The sequence below is a fragment of the Helicoverpa armigera genome, chromosome 6 (genome assembly GCF_030705265.1).
Source record: "Helicoverpa armigera isolate CAAS_96S chromosome 6, ASM3070526v1, whole genome shotgun sequence".
NCBI lineage: Eukaryota > Metazoa > Arthropoda > Insecta > Lepidoptera > Noctuidae > Helicoverpa > Helicoverpa armigera.
This window is the reverse complement of record NC_087125.1, coordinates 7,353,625-7,372,317: the sequence shown is the minus strand read 5'-3', so window position 1 is coordinate 7,372,317 and position 18,693 is coordinate 7,353,625. Positions and strand designations below refer to the sequence as shown.

General features: G+C 34.8%; 5 protein-coding genes across 7 annotated transcripts in view; 2 read left to right on the top strand and 3 right to left on the bottom strand.

The window, feature by feature from the left end:
- The first annotated feature begins 222 nt into the window (after positions 1–222).
- On the top strand, positions 223–4,514 carry LOC110380353 (ankyrin repeat domain-containing protein 50). Its single transcript, XM_021340311.3, has 9 exons — positions 223–646; positions 818–1,313; positions 1,453–1,610; positions 1,702–1,877; positions 2,074–2,224; positions 2,400–2,524; positions 2,766–2,895; positions 2,991–3,174; positions 3,285–4,514. Exons 1-9 carry the CDS (start codon positions 565–567, stop codon positions 3,652–3,654), a joined length of 1,872 nt encoding a protein of 623 aa, XP_021195986.3. The 5' UTR covers positions 223–564; the 3' UTR covers positions 3,655–4,514.
- LOC110380354 (ankyrin repeat domain-containing protein 39) lies at positions 3,703–6,095 on the bottom strand. Its single transcript, XM_021340312.3, has 3 exons — positions 5,960–6,095; positions 5,555–5,776; positions 3,703–5,275 (listed from the first exon to the last, which is right to left on the bottom strand). The coding sequence occupies exons 1-3, from the start codon at positions 6,063–6,065 to the stop codon at positions 5,067–5,069; spliced, it is 537 nt and encodes a 178-aa protein (XP_021195987.2). The 5' UTR covers positions 6,066–6,095; the 3' UTR covers positions 3,703–5,066.
- A 23-nt stretch (positions 6,096–6,118) lies between these two features.
- On the bottom strand, positions 6,119–6,430 carry LOC110380356 (uncharacterized). The gene has a single exon (XM_021340314.3). The coding sequence runs from the start codon at positions 6,428–6,430 to the stop codon at positions 6,119–6,121; it is 312 nt and encodes a 103-aa protein (XP_021195989.1).
- Positions 6,280–7,256, bottom strand: LOC110380355 (uncharacterized). The gene is made up of 3 exons (XM_021340313.3): positions 7,053–7,256; positions 6,790–6,893; positions 6,280–6,682 (listed from the first exon to the last, which is right to left on the bottom strand). Exons 1-3 carry the CDS (start codon positions 7,132–7,134, stop codon positions 6,485–6,487), a joined length of 384 nt encoding a protein of 127 aa, XP_021195988.1. The 5' UTR covers positions 7,135–7,256; the 3' UTR covers positions 6,280–6,484.
- A 9,069-nt stretch (positions 7,257–16,325) lies between these two features.
- LOC110380368 (trissin receptor) overlaps positions 16,326–18,693 on the top strand; it is an 86,546-nt gene continuing 84,178 nt past the window's right edge. The window contains exon 1 of one of the 3 annotated variants that reach the window (XM_021340326.3): positions 16,326–16,725. The gene's annotated coding sequence lies outside the window, so the exon portion shown is untranslated. Of the gene's footprint in view, positions 16,726–18,308; positions 18,574–18,693 lie in introns of those variants that run through there. The other 2 variants (XM_049852357.2, XM_049852356.2) reach the window with 2 other exon arrangements.

Sequence of the window (18,693 nt, the reverse complement as noted above, 5' to 3'; positions counted from 1 at the left end):
AATTTTACAAGAAAAATATCTAGCAACTTAAATCTTATTTGTTAACACTAAACGTCAACTAATTTGCTCAACAAATCCGCAAGATTTCGAGCAAATGTGCTCTATTATTTCGAGTTCTACTGTTACGAGCGTTCCAGTTACTTTATGAGGTTCTTGGTATTCCATACATCTTAAGGAATGACAGCTCTGTACCTGACACCATCCTGACACAAAGACAAAATCTGACAAATTGACAATGACAACAACGAACGAATGGACAAATTAAAATTGTCAATAATGAAAATGTCTGAAATAATTAAACAATAATAACAATCAGCTTTCTTGCTTGTGATAAAATTTAATAAAACCAAAGAACCTATATTTTTCACGAAAAGATAAATATGCAGACTGTGCAAATGATATTTTTTCTTATAAGACCATTATTGATTTATTGAAGAAATTCGGAAAAATAATCGAGAATGTTGAATTTATGAATTTCAGTTACAATATGATTGCAGGGATATATATTTAGGACATTCTAGATATGTGATCCCGTTTCAATGATAAGACTTCTGCTTGCTTAGCATGGAAGCCTCAATTGACGAGAGTTTATATCGTGCAGTGGTTGCGGAAGATCAGGAAGCGGTTATAAAGGCGCTCTCCAAAGGTTCAGTTATTTATAAAGTACTTATAATTTGTCAGCTTATGCATATCTTGTATGCAACTCTGAAATTATGTAGCTTTCTAGTAGGAAACATTTTTGATTTTGTAATTTTAGACCAGTTCTTTTGATCAGAGATTTAATATTTGGATACAGGAATCATACATTTTATTGCAGGTGCTAATCCAAACAAGACTGCCAGCCAAGGTAAGACCAGTTTAGGAGAGGCTGCAAACAATGGGAACATTGATATTGTCAAACTATTAATAAATGCAAGTGAAGCAAAACGGCACGCTCCTTTATCTTATACTGGTTCCTCTAAGAAGCGCCTTGTCAAATGCCACAAACGCAAGCTGAGGCACAATGGACAACATGATGAGACTGTGGTAAAATGCAAAAACTTGAATGACAGAACTTTTAAAGATTTTCATTTTGGACAGTATGACACAGTTGGAGTGGATCAAACCAGCTCAAAAGCAGATGCAAACCAGGGATATTTTGTTTTCATACACAGTGACGGATCTAGTAGTGATGAGAGTAAAATAAGTATGAAATCACCAATTACTTCATCGTCTTTGACACCCTCACCACAAGCTGACCTAGAATGGGATGAGGACATAGGGAATGTGGCTCCAACTACCAGTGAAGATGAGACATGGTCTTCTATGTACAAGTCAGTTGATCCTTTTGTCTTATTTATTTCTTGCTACTGTATTTATCTCGGGTAGGGTATTAGGCCCCTATTCTAGGCTTAATGGTTTTGAAATTGATTAAGATAATTTTAATGTATCTAAAACCATTTTATATTTTAGGTGGTATGCAGCAATACTAGAGTCTACAGGGGCAGCTATTGCTTCAGCCTCTGTGGTGACCAATGGAATTGATCAACATGATGCATTTATGCAAACTGCCTTACATTATGCTGCAGAGCAGGGTCATGCTGGTGTTGTTAAATTACTTATAGAAGCTGGTAATAATAATAACCATAAACATTTCCCTTATTGTATGAGTTTTGACTCTTCGTCAGACAAATTAATGTTCTTTTTTTTCATAATTTTCAGGCTGTAAAGTAGATGCTGAGACGGGAGATGGTGTAACAGCCTTACATGTAGCAGTAATTAAGAATTATATTGATATTGTCAAGATACTCTTAAAAGCAGGGAGCAATGTCAACCACAAAACGTACGATAGTATGACACCTTTGCATTTTGCTACATCAAGAGGTTTCTTGGATTTGGTAAGTTTAATATACATGTTGTAGTATTTAGGGCCCTATCACGCGGGCGAATCGCCAGAGGTTGTAGGGCGCGTTTGTTGCGTGCCCCTTATATAGTCGCTCGGGCCCATTTGTCACAAACCACCAGTGTGATAGAGCAATATATAGGTAAGTTTGAAATATTGTTATATGACCTTATTTTAAATTTTTCTTTCAGGTGAAATTTCTAGTCAGTCACGGAGCTAGTTTAGAAGCTAGGGATGCAAATGAGAGGACAGCTTTGTATATAGCAGCTGGTCGCTGTCATGAGGATGTGATCAAATATCTTATAAATGCTGGTGCTAATGTTAATAGTGAAGAAATACATGGTGGGTGAACATTTTCATAGTGCACTTAAACCAAAATATTAATTATACAGGACTCTACAATTCTATCCAGTAACTACAAAATATAAAGTCAAGTTATGCAATATTATTAATATAAAGTCAGACTGGAGGTGGGAATGTGGGCTTGTTTTTCATTAAGGACATATTTATGTTTCAGGTTACACACCTTTATGTGAAGCTGTTTGGCAAAAATTTCCTGTGGGTGTAGAACAGTTATTGTTGTCTGGTGCTAGAATAACCCATTCACACAGGCTTTTACATAATGCAATAATACAAAGACAGGTATGTTATATCTCTGCTCAAATATCATCATCATCATCATCAGCCTATAGCAGTCCACTGCTGGACATAGGCCTCTCCAAATGCATGCCACTGAGATCGATTTTCTGCTCAAATATGTATGAATAAAATTATACAACCTACTTTGTGAAACTGAATAATTAGCTCATATTTACCGAAAATACAAATCGACTACTCTTAAGAATTTTATTTATTGTTTTCACTGATTTGGTTTTATTTTCAGGTGGAAATCGTGGAGCTTCTCACAGCTTATGGCGCAGGAATCAATTTATACAACGATAATGGTGATACTCCTTTACTTTTAGCTGCAAGATTGTCACAGCCTGAGGTCGCGAAAATTTTGTTACGAAAAGGTGATTACTACTTCTAAGTGTGTATAGCCCATTCATTGCGGTCCTTTGATTAATTTAAATAGAAATATGCTTCATCTTTTAATTTATTGTTACAGGAGCAAATGCCAATTTGTGCAACAGTATAACAGGTGCTAACGTGTTGCACATTGCCGTTGAGAGTATGGCTAACCCTGATGAGTTTGAGGAATTGTTGCAGTGTGTGATAGATCATAAGATTGATATGAACGCCACAGCACTGACTGGCGACACCGCGCTAAACAGGGCACTCTTGTTGCACAAGTGAGTAGCACTATGTAATTTACTTGACTGTTAGACATTCAAAATAATCATTAGACTTAATTTGACCAAGTAATAGGAATGTTCATTAATTAATATTTTCCTTTTTTCAGAGATCATGCTGCAGTTTTATTAATTCGCTATGGAGCAGATGTAAACACTTGTGATTTACATTCCTGTGGCTTAGACAATCTGTCCATAGCGAGTAGACGGCGATCGTGTAGCTTAGCATCCATGTTACTGAAAGCTGGCCACTACGTCACGGTCCCAGATCAAGGCGCAACTGTTCCTAAGCCAGGAAGCTCAGCATATTGGTTATACCATGCTTGCAAACAACCACTAAGTCTCTCTGATCTCTGTAGGATTAAAATTAGACGCGTAGGTGCCAGCACAGGTGTGACGTTGTTCCGATTCATTTCGTCCCTGCCTCTACCCAAGAGCTTAAAAAGATATCTCATGATGGAAGATGGAAATCTGTACTGATATGTAATGTGATTCAGTTACAAGTCTGGGGCTAATGAAATAAAAATAAACATCTATATGCATTTTTATTTAGTAAAATTACACAGTAGTACAAAGGTGTACTTAGGGTAAAATATAAAATATTTGTTGATTAGAATATCTATAATTAGTGACACAATAGTCCATAAAATCTTCGAAATGAGTTGAATCGTTTTATACACCTAACAGTAAAGAATAATTATAATTTTATGTAAGTAAATTATTATATTATTTTTAACTGTTATGGGGAAAGCAAATAAATAAGTAGTTTTATAGATGTTTACATTTTCTGAGAGCTGAAATGGTTCAAATTTTAATATTTGGTTGTATACAATCTAATGTTGATTATTTATATTTGTTAAGAAAAGTATTATAGACTTATGTGATTTAATTTATAAACAAAACATGTACCGCTAATTTTCCTTTATAGTACATTTTTATGCAAAAGGTGTCCAAGTTATGTGAATTGTTTGGAGTAAGAATCTAGTCCTATCCTAATTAATACATGCTTTAGTAATACGTTTAGTAATTAAAATAAATGATATGAATTCAGATATACTAATACATAGAATAAAGCAACATCCTGTTGCTGGTTAAGCCTACTTACACAGGGTGAGTAAATTATAATGTACCTATCTATTCTGTTAATAATACAATGTACATACATAAGAAAATACAAGTGTTTTAATCATTTTCCCAATTAATATTATATACAATCATTCAACTCTGATGCATTAGTAGGCGTGATCAAGTAAGTGCATATTATGAAAGTGAAGTTTTTTATTTATTTATACATACATAAAAAAATCAGTTTGTTGGTGTTGTAAACACCTATATAAAAACTTTATATTTATGTTAGAAAGGTTTTTTTAAATGCACAAAACTATGACTAACAACTTACATAAAATAATATAATGGACCATTTTCAACCAAAACTATAAAATTAACAAAAGATTTTTTATATACATAACATGACGAAAAACGTGATTAGTGTCTAGATAGAATTTTCAGGTGCTAAACATTAAATCTTCATAATATATTAGATTATTTTTAAAGTGAATACTTCTAATGACAACATTTACACACCTATACATTAGAAACCACAATAATAAATCAAGTAAATTGACAAAATAAATAAATGGGAATGTTAACATAGAACCAATAAACTTTTTTTATATTATAATAACACTGCTAATTATCACACTAACATAAGGTTACACCATACTTGCAGATTTTATCATGCAAATGATTATAGGTAACAAAATAAATAGCAACAACTGTAAAAAATCAAGCATTAAATGAATGTGTATCAAAATGCAGGGCAAAAGTAACTTATCAATGATAGTTTATCATTAGAAGTAGCTGGTTATTGCCACTCCTTACTGGCAGAATTCTTACTCCTTGGGGTAAGACATGTAGTCAGAGGGGCAATGACCTTTCATGTCCTTCATAGTGTTGAGTTTAGGATATGTCTCAACGAAAAACTTGACCAAATCAAAGTGTTTGTTTTCAACAGCTTTGTGTAGGGCTGTTTGGCCATCCGCGTCTTGCACATCAACACAAGCTCCAGAGTGAATCAGAAATTTTATTGTTTCAATTTTACCTAAAAATGCTTTGAATGTTAAATCAGCACTTCATAACAATCAATGAGTATACAAGACCATTAATCAAAGCCTTATCTCAAAATGTCATTGTGCATTTACCAAGAGCACTATAAAATTTATGGATAAGTGTGTTTATTCTCTCAACAATAGGTAATAAAAAGTATGAGTATATTTTTAATTCTTTAGCTTAAATTGCCTTGCCTGGGGTGACACGGAAATGAAATTAATGTTTGTGATGTCTAGTAATTAAAAATACAATTAGAAATCTTTTGAGTTACCTGCTGCAGCAGCTTTGAGTAAAGGTGTAGCTAGTCCACTCTTGGTCTTGGCATCAATCAAAGCTCCATTTTGTAACAATATCTTACATATGTTTGTATATCCTTTCCGTGCAGCATAGTGCAGAGGCATATAACCAGCATCATCAGGTGTGTTCACTATATTTTTAGTGTTGCCTGCTTTATTGATCAAAGATATGACTCTTTCTTCATCACCATAAAAGGCTGAAAAGTTTATTACATATTATATTTTTGACACCATAAATATTTTTACACTCATTTAACACACCCATTCAATAGTGAAATGAGTAGCTATCTTATCAGAGCACTTAAAGTGATATGTTATTGGTTGAATGTTACATCTGATAAAGTAGCTATTTTCACAACTCAGTATTTTTAACCAATTACCTGCATACCACAAGCCCCTCTCCCAGTGCATTTCAGATAATGTTTGGGTGACAGATGCATTAGCATGAGTGCAGTTTGAGTGATCACAATTTTTTCCATGGTCCATATTCAAATAATTCCAAATCCAATGAAGAGTAAGAAGGTTAGGTGTGTGTATATTTATATGATGCGCTGAAGGGTCCAAGTGATCTCAGTCTCGCCAGTGCTTGAAATGATTTTGTAGCCAAGCTGTCCCAATGAATTCAGGGTTTCAAGAACATTTGATTTTATTGAAACACCATTCACCACTACACCAGATCCTGGAAACTTTTTGGACAGAGCTCTTATCTCTTCTTCTCCTAGTCCAAAAACAGAACAATCATTTGCATGCAGAGACCCTTTGATAGCAATATAAACAACTCCGTCTTCTTCAGTCAATGGTATTGAAGCCAAGTTGCATGGGGACAGGTTCTGACTACCCTTTGTGTCCATAGTATGAAACAAAATAATCTTATCAAGATATGTTTTGTAATTTGAAGATACTGCTTACACTTCGTCGTCTTTTGTCTGATGTTGATAGTTGCCCAAGTGCATAGCCTCCTTGCTGAAATTGTTTATATTATCTTGTTCCACAATTATTGAGGGTTCTGGCTCTGAAAATTCCTTTCTCATAGTCCACATATACTCATTATAGTCTTGTTTGACAGCCGTAGAGCTAGATGCCACAACCTTGTAACCTAATACCTGTGAAGTTATTGATCAATTTAACACTGTGACACTATGACTCATAACTGCAATGATTAAATTAGCTGTTATGTAATTAGAGGATGTATATGATTGATGCCACATACCTCAAGTGCGCTAAGAATAACACAAGGATGTTGTAAATAAACAATCGTTGAATCGTCGCAGTAGCCACCACATGCGAACCTCTTGAGCTGTTCTATGTCTCCAGCTATTTATAAAATAAAGACTTCATTAAAATAAAATAACAACACATATTTAAGGTAAATAAAATGAGAAGAGGAATGTGAAAAGCGACTGTGAGAAGAAGCTTTTTAATTGACTATTGTGTCCTATTTCTCATTTTACTTTCGAATTTGTCAACATCTACCTTTTAAGCCGGATACCAAAACACGCCAAGGGTTTTTGTGTCCATATGACGCTAGATTACCTCTAATCAGAATGTAGGGCATTGATAACGGTTAATATTTCACTTATATCGTATATTGTTACAGTATCAAATAAAGTAACAAAATTATTGAATTACTTACGGCTGAACACAAACATAAACTGCGTTGTATTGCGCGATTCGATCGCACGCACGTATAATCTGAAAATCAAAAATTATCATGAATGTAGATATATTTACCATTACAGCAGGATAGCCTTCTGGTTTTCCAATAAGAGTAACAAAGAGAAAAGTTGGCCTTTTTATGCTGCAAAACCGAATAATGCTCAGCACACAGTGAACGTCAATGTCAACTGCTGCTGACAGCTGAGACATCTGAGCTGTCAGGCTGTCATGGGCTGTCACATCTGATTACCACAGATTATAATGTCAGCACAGATGGTGTATTCCGAAATATGACTCAGTGCCGGAGCCCCCCGCCTCAAGCACCCGCACGCCTACTCCCCGCACGTGCTTCCCCTCTCAAAAAGACCGCGCCGATGCTGCAGGAGTCGCGCGCGCTGCGCCTTAATATATTTTTCCGATTCTGGTCATAAGAATATCTAAAAAATAAAAAAAAACCTAATCATCTTAAAATACCTATCCAACAGCTTAGTCGACGCCATTGATACATGCCACCGGAAGATAGCAAGATCCGGAAGTTTATGAGTTTCCTAGGAAAATAAGGTAGAACATTTTGTAGGGTTCTAAACAAGAGAATATTACATTATAGCTGTAGCGGTGGTGACAGCGGTAGCGAAAGCGGTAATAATACACCCACACAGGGCACCCACAGAGACCCAGGTTGAACTATATTTTTATTTAAGCAATTACATGAAGTTTTTGCCACTTTTGTGATTTTTATTCTTTACATTTTTTAAGTTAAATGCAAGGGTGCAAGTTATGGGCATGTGTATCCCCGGCTTTAACCCGTACCTACATCCGTAAGTGTTATGTGTCGGGGTAAACTTTCTACTTCAAGTAGGTACCTATACCTACCTATGTCGAGCGTTTACGCTTGAGCGACACTAATAAACACTAGTGGGCGACGCTACTATCTTTCCTAAGCTGTTCACTACGAGTAATCCTGGCGTAAAATCTGCCGTATATTTATGGGGTATGTGTTTTACGGCTTGTTACTTTACCTTTTTATTTTTTATTGGATCCTCAGTCCCTACTTAGCTGGGTTTCGGGGTATTTTATTGTAACACTCATGTAAGTTGTGGCTTAGAAGTGGATTTTGAAATATATGCTTAAAACTTATTCCTGTACTTATACCTACCTGTGTATTTTATATTAAACTAGCTTTCACCCGCTGTTTCACCCTCGTCCCGTAGCCGGATGATGACAAAAACTATTCTAAAACCTTCTCCCGGGTCTGAGTTACCTCAACTCTAATTTTCAGCCAAATCGGTCAAGCCGTTTTCATGTTATGTCGTGACAACGAAAAGCGGGTTTCATTTTTGTATATATAGATTTAAGTTACACCTACGTTATATACCTGTGTTGCGTACTCTTCTATTTAGAGGTACCTATATAGCCCTATAACAAAATCTACAGTTGAACATCAGATAAAAAAATATTTATTAGGTTCAAATGGGCGCTTACTCAAGAGCTTCCACTTCTAACCTGAAAGTGACGATAATTCCGATATTAAGGAAAAGCCTTAGCCTAGGAAAGCTCAGGATATCATTATATCAGTTTTTTTTTGCAAATGGTCAGTGCTTTAGTAATCGTCAGCTTTTCAAAATCTTTGATTGCCTCTTGCACAAATGCTGACTCTCCACATCATCTTTTTAAGGTTCTATAACCAAAAGGTTAAAACGGAACCTCTTTAGACACAGAAAATATTGCTATATCGTCGAATTATGAGTCAGTTTTTTGTTTACTATGCCACATACATAGAACTGGTATCTGGTATATTAGATATGTTCCTTCGTAATCGATACTAAACAGAAATAGATTAGTTTATCAACCGTAGTACACGGCAGGTAATGATTAATAGTTCTGTAGGTAGGTACTTGAGATACACAGTTGCCCTATTTACATCACTCAAAGCTTGTGGGATTGTTCGAAAAAGTTACCGCGGCCCTAGTAGGTACACAAAGGTTGCTCCAGAAGAAAGATGGTAGCAGGAGTCTATTTGATGATTTCTCAAAAAAATCCTTTACCTTTTTATTCATATTTTATACCTACATAATAATATGTAGCTAGTCGCCTAGGCTTGTCGTTGCCGCATATAGCTGGTGTGTGTTGAAACAGATTGATTTATCTTCTAATAACTTCTGAATGTTGCACGTCACTTTCGCGTGACTACGGAAACTATATTTTCATTATTTTCACATATTGTTTTCCTGTTATCCAACAAGAAATGTAATAATTCTCTTTCTTTGAGGAGTTTTTGAGTGCTTTTCAAAGTATCTAAGAATGTAAGTTTCAATGTGATGTGAATGTTATCAGACAATGAAAATTATTAATGACAACTAGGTCTACTTTGGTTTCCTGAATACCTCGTATTATCATAAAGCTAATCTCATTAGATGTGAACATGACCTCTTAGGCCGGTTTGATCCTTAGATGGTAAGTAGGTAGGTATTCATATTACATGTTTGTCGGTTGTTAGTCAAAGGACGCTAAAGTGGGTTTTTATGTGATGTGACTAACAGAATGGTCTACTTACCTATTTAAATAGATAAATAATAGTTTTGTTTGAGGTAGGTATACCTATGTAGGGGCCTAATGGAAGACCGCCTGCACCGTTTATTGCTTGCTTAATGTTTACAAGTAGCTACCCGTGTTGCAAGCAAATGTTAATGATTCCAAGTCTGAATGTAGCAAAGCGGCATTTTAGTCGACTTCGCTCTCAAACAACTCACGTGAGCGCTAAGAGGCTGCGACGTTGTCGTGCAGTGAGCTTTTATTGTAATTGCGCGCTAAAAGTACGCAGTTCAGAGCTCAAATGTGGCTGAAAACATGTGATACGTAAGTTGACAATCATGAAATGTGGTATAATTTCCTTCAGTTCTTGCTTGAGTGAAGGCTTGCGTGTTCCGCAAAGTTATTAAGTACTTATAGGTTGCTTGATTGCATGTCAGTTGTTATGATTAACCGAGCTGTCGTTTGAAGATCCTAACCATGTAGGCATATGTCAATCCTAACAGTCAGTTGAGGACTTTGAGGTCCATAATAGAATGTCCAATTTTACCCCTACAGGTAAAGTAGAGGTGTTTTTATAAGCGTATACGGTCCATTAGCCATTCCTAATGTTTTAGTTACAGTTATCTAATAGAAGATAAAAGGAGAAGTTAGTATTTTTATTTAACGTAGGTACAAGTATCAAGAATTCGAGTGCTCTTACATTTTCATAATTTTCTCGCAGACTTGGCGACAACATAAGTTAAACGAAAACTGTCTATTGGCTAAGTTGAATATCAGGACAACAAGGCTTACTAACAATATAAATATTGCGAATCCTACTTATTCTATTTAAATCTTTACTGAGGTAAAGTAATTTCTGGCCAGCTATAGATAGGCAACTTGGGACTTAATCCGAGACGAAAAATTGTCTGTCTGCGCCATGAAAGCTCTCAAATAGCTCCTAGACAATTTTTTTGAACATTTGGTCTTATAACACAATTTATTTTGACGATTCAGACAACTTTTTTTTTGGAATATCTATACGTTGGTTCAAACCTTCAAAAAAAGCTTTGTTTAAAACTAGCTTTTATTTCTAACTGCCTTTTTATTTATTATATTCGATTTCGATGACTAATGGCAGCGGCTATTTAACAGTAGGTCTGAAAATTTTGATGGTCGCTCGCTATTCCGAGCCATTTACGGCGAATAAATCGCATTGTAGATACTCACTCGACAAATGAAAGGATTTATTATAGTTAGAAATCGAGTTAAGTTTATATATTTGGATATAGGATAAAGTAAAAAAAAATATACTAAATTGCTTACATTGTAGATGCAAAACATTACAGAATTGATTTTTATGAATAAAAATCGTCGTAATTTTTGTAGTTCAGTCAAAAGTTTTACAAAAAAAAAACTTTCCAAGTAGGTAATAAGAATCAAATTACTTCTGGGCTACCGAAATATTTCTGTGATATTATAGGCAGGCGTAATGAAAAACAAAGTTTTCAGACATAATATTTCCCAGCAAGTTTCTTGTTTGTTCTTCATTGGCCGTCTAGCTAACTAGTCCATTACATCTCACAACATTAAGAGGACGGATTAATACGAACATCGTGCGGCATGTACTTGTAAGTAGACATATGGTTTAGACATAAATCCCAGTAGGCACTTATCAAAGAGAATATCAATATCAGAGGTGATTAGCTATGTGTATGTCATCAGGTTTCCATGTTACTGCGTAATGAGTTATTAGGGTTATTGGGTCCGTTTACAATTTGTTCGAACGAATAAATACGTAAGGACATATCGAATAAGAATACACATTGTTTGTAAAGTTTGTGTTAATAATGTAGATACGATCGGGACCAAAATGCGAAAAGAGAGGTGTAGTGTGAAAATATAAAATATTACAGCAATAAGTCCCTGGGAACTAGCGGAGTACGTTCACGTTGCAGTAGCCCCCTGGGACACAATGCGGGCCACTGAAGTTTTAAAAACTGTTCCTGAACTGAAAATCGAGTATCAAAGTGAATAAGTACCAACACCTCTTTTCTACGTAAAATGGAGTTATACCTAGCCCTTTTTCTTTCTTTTATGATATTAAAAAAGATAAATCGATTTATTGTAAGTAGGATTGTACAATTTTTACGAAAAAGTAACTGAAAGAGTGAACATAAAAGAGGTTTATATTATGTATGTGCTTTAGTAAGCTTGAACCGAGTTTCCTTATTGGGAATTAAGAAAGCCGTCAGTAACATGATTTCATTTTAAAATTAATGCGTTCTCTGTTTTTCCTGTTGACTTTTTACATATGAGAATCGACTATTATTTACAATAGGTAGGTAAAGCTCATGTTTGATAAGTTATAAATATTCAATGGAATACTAATGACGATCTACAATTTTCTTTCCTTTCCACTTAATAACACTATTGAGGTTAAATGATTTATTTATGGTTCAACGTTCCAAATGTGACAGATTATTAATTTATTTAGATTAGAATGTATTTTAAGTTGATAGGGCGTCATTTTAAGTTTTGGTTAATTTATGTATCAATTTTCTTAATACTATTGATATTAAGTATTCAATTTGAATATTAGTCTAACATTTATGATGCGTGGCATAATTAAATTTAAAGCCAGCCTTTAGGTTGGCTATGAATTTGCTGCTAAAAGCTGGTAAATAAAAATAAGCATTTATAAAACGTATCTCAATTCAAAACTTTCTAGCAACATTATGTGTTAAATTGTTAATTTAGAGATATGTTATTAAAAAGATGGCTTATCTAAAAGGGCTGGGTAGAAATAACCCTTTTCGCTTGCCCCTATATCAGTGGTGACAGCTAAACTCTTTGTATAGATCTAGATAATAATTAATTGGTTTCACGCATGGAGGATCTCATTCCTTTAACCTTTTATAACGATAACATAAATTGCTTGTCTATGCCGACCTATAAGAATGATTTTATGTTTTTTTCTGTTAGTGCCATAGAACGTAGAATCATGTTTTGGTACCTTTTTGGTTTTGGTACCGATTGAGGTTCTAGTGTATTGAATATTCTAGGTTTAATTTACATTTTACAAACTTAGTTAATATATTCTGAAGTTGTTGAAAGTTCGAATTATTTAGTATTGGACACAACATTCGCCTTTAGGCTAACATTGTGCATTAGGTATGTAAAAGAGTACCTATCAGTGCTATTGGTAAAAGTTTCAGTGTACCAGTTTGGTTTTCTTTCAATAATTTTGGATAATACTAATTGATTACCACCCACCTACCTCTTCCAAAAGTGGAATCAATAACCGAAAAGCAACTGAAAAGTATATGTCGTTCAGCTACTATGTAAAAATTAAAATTAAAAAAGTGTTGTTTTTCCTAATTCAACACTCAATGAAAATTTTAAAATTTCCATAGCTGTGGTTTTAGGCTCAGTCACCCTTTTAATTTACATGCAACGTTCAATCCGCGGGCTGGCTTAGTTAATATTTTCTGTATTCATAAACGTGAAGAAGAGCTTGTTACATTTTAAAACAGAATTTTTGTAACGTTTGTGGTTAACCACTGTCGCGCGGTTAGCGGTTTTCGTATGTCTGTCGCTTTTTATTATTTTTATGTACCTGGCGATAAAATGTTATATTTTTTATTTAAAATATATGTTACATTTTTAAACGGTTTTATTTAGCTCACCCCGTTTGTTTTATTATTATATTCATTCTTGGGTCAAATTTAGTAATTCAAATTTCACCCTCTTCCTGTCAACCGATTAATCTGAAATTTTGTATACACATTTAATTCCGATGACAATACAATATAGTAATATCAATAACATTGTAAATCCAATATGGCCGCCGGCACAAAATGGCGGATAACGTAGATTTTATCAATCCCATCAATATGGGTATCAAATGAAAGGGCTCAACAAGCAGAATACAATGTACTATATAAAATTAAAATCCAAGATGGCGGCCTCTACAAAATGGCGGATAACTTAGATTTTATCAATCCCATCAATATGGGTATCAAATGAAAGGGCTCAACAAGCAGAATACAATATACTATAAAAAATGAAATCCAAGATGGCGGCCGCTACAAAATGGCGGATAACTTAGGTTTTATCAATCCCATCAATATGGGTATCAAATGAAAGTTCTCAACCAGTAGAATACAATTTACTATGCAAAATTGAAATCTAAGATGGCGGATAACGCAGGTTTTATCAATCCCATCAATATGGGTATCAAATGAAAGGGCTCAACAAGCAGAATACAATATACTATAAAACTTTGAAATCCAAGATGGCGGCAGCTACAAAATGGCGGATAACGTATATTTTATCAATCCCATCAATATGGGTATCAAATGAAAGTTCTCAACCAGTAGAATACAATTTACTATGCAAAATTGAAATCTAAGATGGCCGCCGCTACCAAATGGCTGATAACAATTTTTTATCAATCCCACCAATATGGGTAAGTATCAAATGAAAGGGCTTCACAAGTAGAAAACTGTCAGTAACTCCAGCGGGGCCCAACAGGGCCAAGGCCTTCGGAAGAGTTACCGCGGCCCTGGTACATAAAAGTCAAGAGTCTGGCACTCCCTCACCGCTGCTGACCCACAGCAGGAGAGGTCATATGATGATTTTTGGGGTTGTTACAAAAAAAAAGTTTCTGGAAGGGCTATGTATTGAGGAATTAGATTGTAATAAATTGTCAGGTAAGAGACCGTGTAATAATGATGCACTAAATGAATTCGATAGAATGAGGAATATTCGGTAGGCATTTTCATTAAATACTAAAAACTAGAAAATAAAAAATCGGTAAAAAAACTTTTAAGTCAAACGGTTTTATCTTATGTGTACTGAAAACTAGAAAATAAAAAAATAGTTACTTACCTGTCAACCTACGTAGGTGGTCCCGGTCATATTAAACTAAAATAAAAACGTGGGGCCCCTGTGAAATCCTACCTATGGCAAAGCATATCGTTATACTTTGGTAGATCATGAGCTCGGCGTTCGCTGGTGAAGCCGCTACGGCTGATTATTGATTGTCAAAATCTCCAGTTACGATTATAGTAAGTCGATGCAATCCACACCTATTATACCTCTAGAAGAAAGTACTACAGCAATAGTTAATGGGCCCCACGTTTTTATTTTAGTCTAATATGACCGGGACCACCTACGTAGGTTGACAGGTAAGTAACTATTTTTTTATTTTCTAGTTTTTATTTCTGTGTGATTGTGGATACACTCATAAGTGGACAACTTCGCGCACCCGGATGAAAAAGAGCCTGGAGGAGTCTGCCTCGATGCGATGAACGGCCCAACACTGGAAGATTTTTTTAAATTGTCTCAGTTGTTCTTGAGATAAACGCTTTCAAGAACTTTTCAGTATTTATTTTTTTATTTAATGAATTCAAATATTTTCATGTGACAGATGTAGGTTGTAGTTGTATTATTGTAAAGTGTAGTGTGTCAGTTTAGTGATGTCTACCTGCTGAATCATATTACAGCCCACCATGGAAGATACTGTTCGTCTTTTCGTGTTCATCTCGTTCATTCAGTTCACTCATTCACGTGAGCTATCTGGCAACACCAGGCTAAAATAGTGTTACCAAGCAATAAGTAATATAAAGTCAAAGAAAGAAGTTTGTTATGTATTATTTCTCAATACAACTGTGTTACCAAGCAATTACTGATGAATTTACACAAATTTGTTGTGTATTATGTCTGATATTCTAAGTACTCTATTTTGTATAAGAATGCCTGACATGAAAATGAACAACATTACCTGGAAGTACTTAAAATGATTTTCATGGAACCTTTACTAATATTATAAAACTAAATAAGAAGGGTTTGTTTGTACGCTAAGCACGGAACTTAGTAAAATTTCAAATATTCCTTCAGTTTTAGGTACCTAGATACATACATGTTGAGAAAGGCTGTTGTTCACCGATTATCAGGGTGTGCAAAATAGTTTCCACGGGACGCGGGTGAAACCGCTCGCGAGAGCTAGTAATATTCTGTGTCGACCTCTATTATATTCTATTTGTTCAAATACTTCGAATCTTGTCTGTGAGCCGCCTTCTCAGTAGTCACGGTCTTTAAGCCTTTCGAATCCTAAATATAATTTTAATAGACAGATTCTCGTGGTGTTTCGTTCTCTAGAAAATTAGACAACAAAGGAGTATCACGCTGAAGAAGACTAGACAGTAAGATTTATGACTAAATTAAAATTGTGGGTGGCAGCTTGCAGATTATGTAATTTTGAATTAAAATACCACTAAGGGCCTCATAGTAACCGCGAACTTCCAAAGTACCTACCCAATATCAGTGATTACAGGAGATTAAAGGAAAACCCGTGATTTAGACCACCTTTGATCTAAATAGCTATGATATTCCGCTTTGTATGCAGACTTCATTTGAAAAGCAAAGTCGTGAGCGGCGGATTGGTAGCCATTTACATTTGTAAGAGTAGACCAACTGCAGCACTCATTGTGGGTTCTATTGGACTATTGTGTTGATGAATATTCTGCAACAACGTGTCAACTACAAACTTCGTTAGTACTACACGCGGTTTGCAGTGTTACGAACGCAGTTTGTGCGACATAAATTCCTCGGTAATATTATTTAATAACTTTGGGCAATAGCTGGGAACTGGTTATGACGTTGTTCTATCTCCACTTGTTATACCAATAACTTGATTCTCCAACGCCATTTACCTTTAGGTTACTCTTTAAATAAAACTCAAAAAATGTCAGTGACTCCTTAATATCTATTGACTGGCGGCATGTGATTATTGAGGCATAAGTTCAGATGCCTCTCAAAGTGTCAATAAAGAAGAAAAACACTCAAAAAATATAAATTACAAAGTGAGTTGTGGTATCAGTGGATGTGAAGTAAAATGTCAAAAGAGGATTTGTAGACAAAGACATCACTTATCTCCGGCTGAACTGAAAGAAATAAAATTGCCATTAAACGAGTAAGTAGCTATCTAGAACCTATTTCAATGACTGAATATACTAGGTGTTAACGGCGAATTCGCAATTGTTTTATGTACAATGTCAAAGTGTGGATTATTTTCTTACCTATTAAATAAATAGGTTTATTGTATAAAGTAACATAGAACACCTCTAAAACTAGCGTCCTCAACAAAACTATCGAGTATGAATAATTATGAACGTTGGCAAAGAAATAACTGGTTCAGCGTTTTTCACTGTTCTAAATGGTTAAGAAATTATTAAAAAATGTAAAGTATGGATCATAGCCATTACTGCTCTACGTAAGAAAATGTCCAGAAAAATAGACTAGACATTACAATATTATAATGGACTCTAGAATAGAAATTATACGATAATTCGCAGTTCTGCTAAAACGGGCTTCAAACTGTAGTCCCGACCCAACTAAACCAATTACTACTTTATTACTCATCAAATAATGGTTATAGTTCGTAAGCAGTTTAATAATTACAGAGTAGTTACAAACTGTCTTCTGTTTTGTGGAGATTAATTGCGAAACCGGTCGGTTAAGTACTTAATTTTCACACTCTAGAGACCTAACTTCTCCTTTAGTTTTATCGCTGAATGCCGAAATAAATCTTAACTTAGGTACGCACGTATACGTATGCCTACATACCGGATAGGTACGCCTTTTAAAGTAATACTATTACGTACTTAAGTTATAACCCGCATTGAGAATTAATGATGTTCCTACGGCAACGAATTCCTCGAAAAATATATAACTTACACAAGTAATTCGTGTTGGAGAACCTTGAACCGAAAATACTAAACCTAAGCTTCGCACTAAATCCACGACCTCCTATTACCCTTAGGTACTTACTATTTACTTATAAGGTGGTCGTAATCTAATTGTCACCCTTTTAACACTAAAATGTTATTGGATTTTCCTACACTGCTATACCAATAAATTAGCCTTTATAACGAAATTCCACGGCTAGGAATTTACATTAACGTTGTTAATATACATTTCTATGGATCAAAGTTTCGAGGAATTAAAATGTCCTGACCATCACGCTTTTTACTGCCAATTTTCCTCAAATGTTGATTTCAACGTTGAATGATTCTATGTCCGAGGGCGCAGTACATAATACGTACAAATTAGGTGCCAAGAGAGAAAATGACAAGGGCGTGAATCTGAAAAGTGAAATTGTTATCTTTTATGTAGTTTATAAATCTGTAAATTCCGTAAGATATATATTTTTTAAAGAAGAATGGTTAAACCGCGGAAAAACGGCTACAGTAATACCTACTATACATATTTTACATGTGTCCTGAAAAAAAAAAGTTCTACCAAAAAAGCTCACTATTAAATATGTATCTGAAAAAAACCTATGGAAAAAATTATACGTGGTACCTACATTCTTGCTTTGTTTCATTAAAACTATAAAAAAAACCTCAGCGACGTGGCGGTTTCGCGCAGTTGGCAGCGTAACTCGATTAGGTATATTCTGTACCATTCAGTCCAGTCATTGTTAACCAAATTACTAGTGCATGTGTGACCATGAATGAATTTCAGTTATAGAACACTTAAAATTGTTGTGCTTTGGCGTGTTTCAGCGCATCTGTGGAAGGGCTGCGCTTTGATTCTCATTTCTCATTCAGTGTTCGTGTAGCCAGGCCCCGGTTCAGTGCTTTCGAACGACGCCGCGCGGCCTCCCGTGTACTCTCGGATATTCGACCAACTTCCGCAAATATTACCCTGCGATGTTCATAAAAGTTGTGTGAAACAGTTATTGCAATTTATTATTAATCATTTATTTGTTCCAAAAAAGTTTACGGATTAAAGTTTCGCCTTTAATATTATTTTTGAGGTAAGTTTGTGGGAGTTATTTTTAGTTAATAAATGTAATTAATATAAGTTATGGATTTAACACAACAATTATTTTATAAATTAAGTAAGTAATTAAATATTAAAGTATTTATTTTATTTA

Coding starts and splice junctions, on each gene's coding strand:
- LOC110380353 (XM_021340311.3), top strand. CDS start 565: ATGGAAGCCTCAATTGACGAGAGTTTATATCGTGCAGTGGTTGCGGAA. Junction 647..817: donor TATAAAGGCGCTCTCCAAAG/GTTCAGTTATTT, acceptor ATTTTATTGCAG/GTGCTAATCCAAACAAGACT. Junction 3,175..3,284: donor AGGGCACTCTTGTTGCACAA/GTGAGTAGCACT, acceptor TCCTTTTTTCAG/AGATCATGCTGCAGTTTTAT.
- LOC110380354 (XM_021340312.3), bottom strand. CDS start 6,065: ATGGACCATGGAAAAAATTGTGATCACTCAAACTGCACTCATGCTAAT. Junction 5,777..5,959: donor GAGGGGCTTGTGGTATGCAG/GTAATTGGTTAA, acceptor TAAACTTTTCAG/CCTTTTATGGTGATGAAGAA. Junction 5,276..5,554: donor ACTCAAAGCTGCTGCAGCAG/GTAACTCAAAAG, acceptor AAGCATTTTTAG/GTAAAATTGAAACAATAAAA.
- LOC110380356 (XM_021340314.3), bottom strand. CDS start 6,430: ATGGACACAAAGGGTAGTCAGAACCTGTCCCCATGCAACTTGGCTTCA.
- LOC110380355 (XM_021340313.3), bottom strand. CDS start 7,134: ATGCCCTACATTCTGATTAGAGGTAATCTAGCGTCATATGGACACAAA. Junction 6,894..7,052: donor TTTGGTATCCGGCTTAAAAG/GTAGATGTTGAC, acceptor TTTTATAAATAG/CTGGAGACATAGAACAGCTC. Junction 6,683..6,789: donor TTATTCTTAGCGCACTTGAG/GTATGTGGCATC, acceptor ATAACTTCACAG/GTATTAGGTTACAAGGTTGT.